The following is a 1,860-nucleotide window of genomic DNA, read 5'->3' as shown; positions in this document are numbered from 1 at the left end:
TTTTAAATTATATTTTAACTATCAATTCACCATGACCATTTGAATCCGCCTGACTGAGATTTGCAAGATGACCATAGCTTGCTTCAAGCCGACAATCTCCACGGGATCGACCCTTACTCACGTAAGGTTTATTACTTGGACGACCCATTACACTTGCTGGTTAGTTGTGCGAAGTTGTGAAAAAGAACTAAGAATATGAACGTGCGTACTAAGTTTTTGGCGCCATTACCAAGGAATGAACAATCACGATTTCGTGCACCACAATGCAATACCCCACTGAAAAAGAGAATCATATGAGGATAAAGATAATAGACACCCTGGTGGAAGAGGTGCTTAAGCCAAGCTATCAGGAGGAACATGTAGGAGAAATCCAAGACATTCAAGGTGAAAAGTGTAAGGCAATTACATTGAAAAGTGAAGAGATTGAGGAATTTGAATCCACCATCCAGGAAAAGCATGACAGAGAGGTTCTAGAAGAAAGGACAGAGGAAGGAAGAGAAAAGGAGCCTGGGAACATAGACGCACAAACCTTAAGGGAAGGCAAGAACACCCTTGAGTCATAGCCACAAGAGAAGGAGGAAGAAGTAAAACCATGTGTTCTCAACTTTCCATATTCTCAAAAATCCAAAGAAGAAGACAAGGAAAAGAAATACCTCAAATTCTTGGAGGTATTCAAAACACTCCATATCAACCTCCCTTTCATAGAGGCCTTTGAACAGATGCCTCTATATGCTAAGTTTATGAAGGAACTACTGTCTAAGAAAAGGTCTTTAGAGGAAGGCCAAATGGTGGTATTGACAAAAGAATGTAGTGCTATCATCCAGAGAACACTTCCAATGAAGAAAAAGGATCCTAGAAGCTTTCACATTCCTTGCACCATAGGTAGCATAATGATCGAGAAATCATTATGTGACCTGGGTGCTAGCATAAATCTGATGCCTTTGTCTCTCATGAAGAGACTTCAAATTCATGAATTGAAATCCACATGGATAGCTCTCCAAATGGCAGACAAATCCATCAAGCAAGCCCTTGGAGTGGTGAAAAATGTACTTGTGAAAGTAGGAAACTTTTTCATTCCAGCTGTCTTTGTGATCCTTGATATGGAAGAAGATTATAACACTCTTATCATCCTGGGAAGACCTTTCTTGGCTACAGGAAGAGCACAGATCGATGCTGAAAGAGGAGAATTGATGCTAAGAGTGCATGACGAGCATCTAACATTCAATGTTTTCAAAAATCTACAAGAACCAATCCAAGAGAAGGAATGTATGAGGATTGATGAGGGAGATCCAAACTGGAAAGAGAAATCTGAGGAGCCACCTCTAGAACTCATAAGCTCATTCTTGGAGGAGAAGAAAGAAACTAAAGAGAGGCAGAAAGTTCAAGGAGTCAGAAAAGCCAAAGAAAAACCACAAGCAAAGTCCCCAATGGTGACAAATGAGAAAGTTCCTAACATCGAGCCTACCAACAAGGAAGAATCATCAAAAAAGAGGAAGAACAGCAAGAAGAAGGTGCCTAAAGGTTGAAAAAATAAGAAAATTCTAACTGAAGGATTCTCACCTGGGATAAAGTGAGGCTAATCTATCAACAAGTGGAAACATCTCCACACTTTTCTGGATACTACACAGTGAACAAAATCCTTTCACTTGAGCATGTGAAAATCATCAAGAAGGATACTGGAAGAAAGCTTTCAGTGAGAGGGGAGAAATTGAGGCACTATGATCATCAACCTCCTTAACAGGGGACAACCGTCAAGCTAGTGACATTAAAGAAGTGCTTCATGGGAGGCAACCCATGTTTAGTATTCCTTAATTCATGCTTTAGTAGTAATAATAAATTGTCTTTCATCATGAATTCAAA

The 1,860-nt window shown here is 39.8% G+C and overlaps 1 protein-coding gene across 1 annotated transcript; it reads left to right on the top strand.

The window, feature by feature from the left end:
• Positions 1-719: 719 nt before the first annotated feature.
• LOC107624638 lies at positions 720-1,526 on the top strand. The gene has a single exon (XM_016327096.1). It carries the CDS (start codon positions 720-722, stop codon positions 1,524-1,526), a length of 807 nt encoding a protein of 268 aa, XP_016182582.1.
• The last annotated feature ends 334 nt before the right edge of the window (positions 1,527-1,860 follow it).

This window comes from Arachis ipaensis, unplaced genomic scaffold (genome assembly GCF_000816755.2).
Source record: "Arachis ipaensis cultivar K30076 unplaced genomic scaffold, Araip1.1 Aipa1168, whole genome shotgun sequence".
In the NCBI taxonomy this organism is placed as follows: domain Eukaryota; kingdom Viridiplantae; phylum Streptophyta; class Magnoliopsida; order Fabales; family Fabaceae; genus Arachis; species Arachis ipaensis.
The sequence above is the reverse complement of the archived record's forward strand: the minus strand, read 5'-3'. Positions and strand labels throughout refer to the sequence as shown.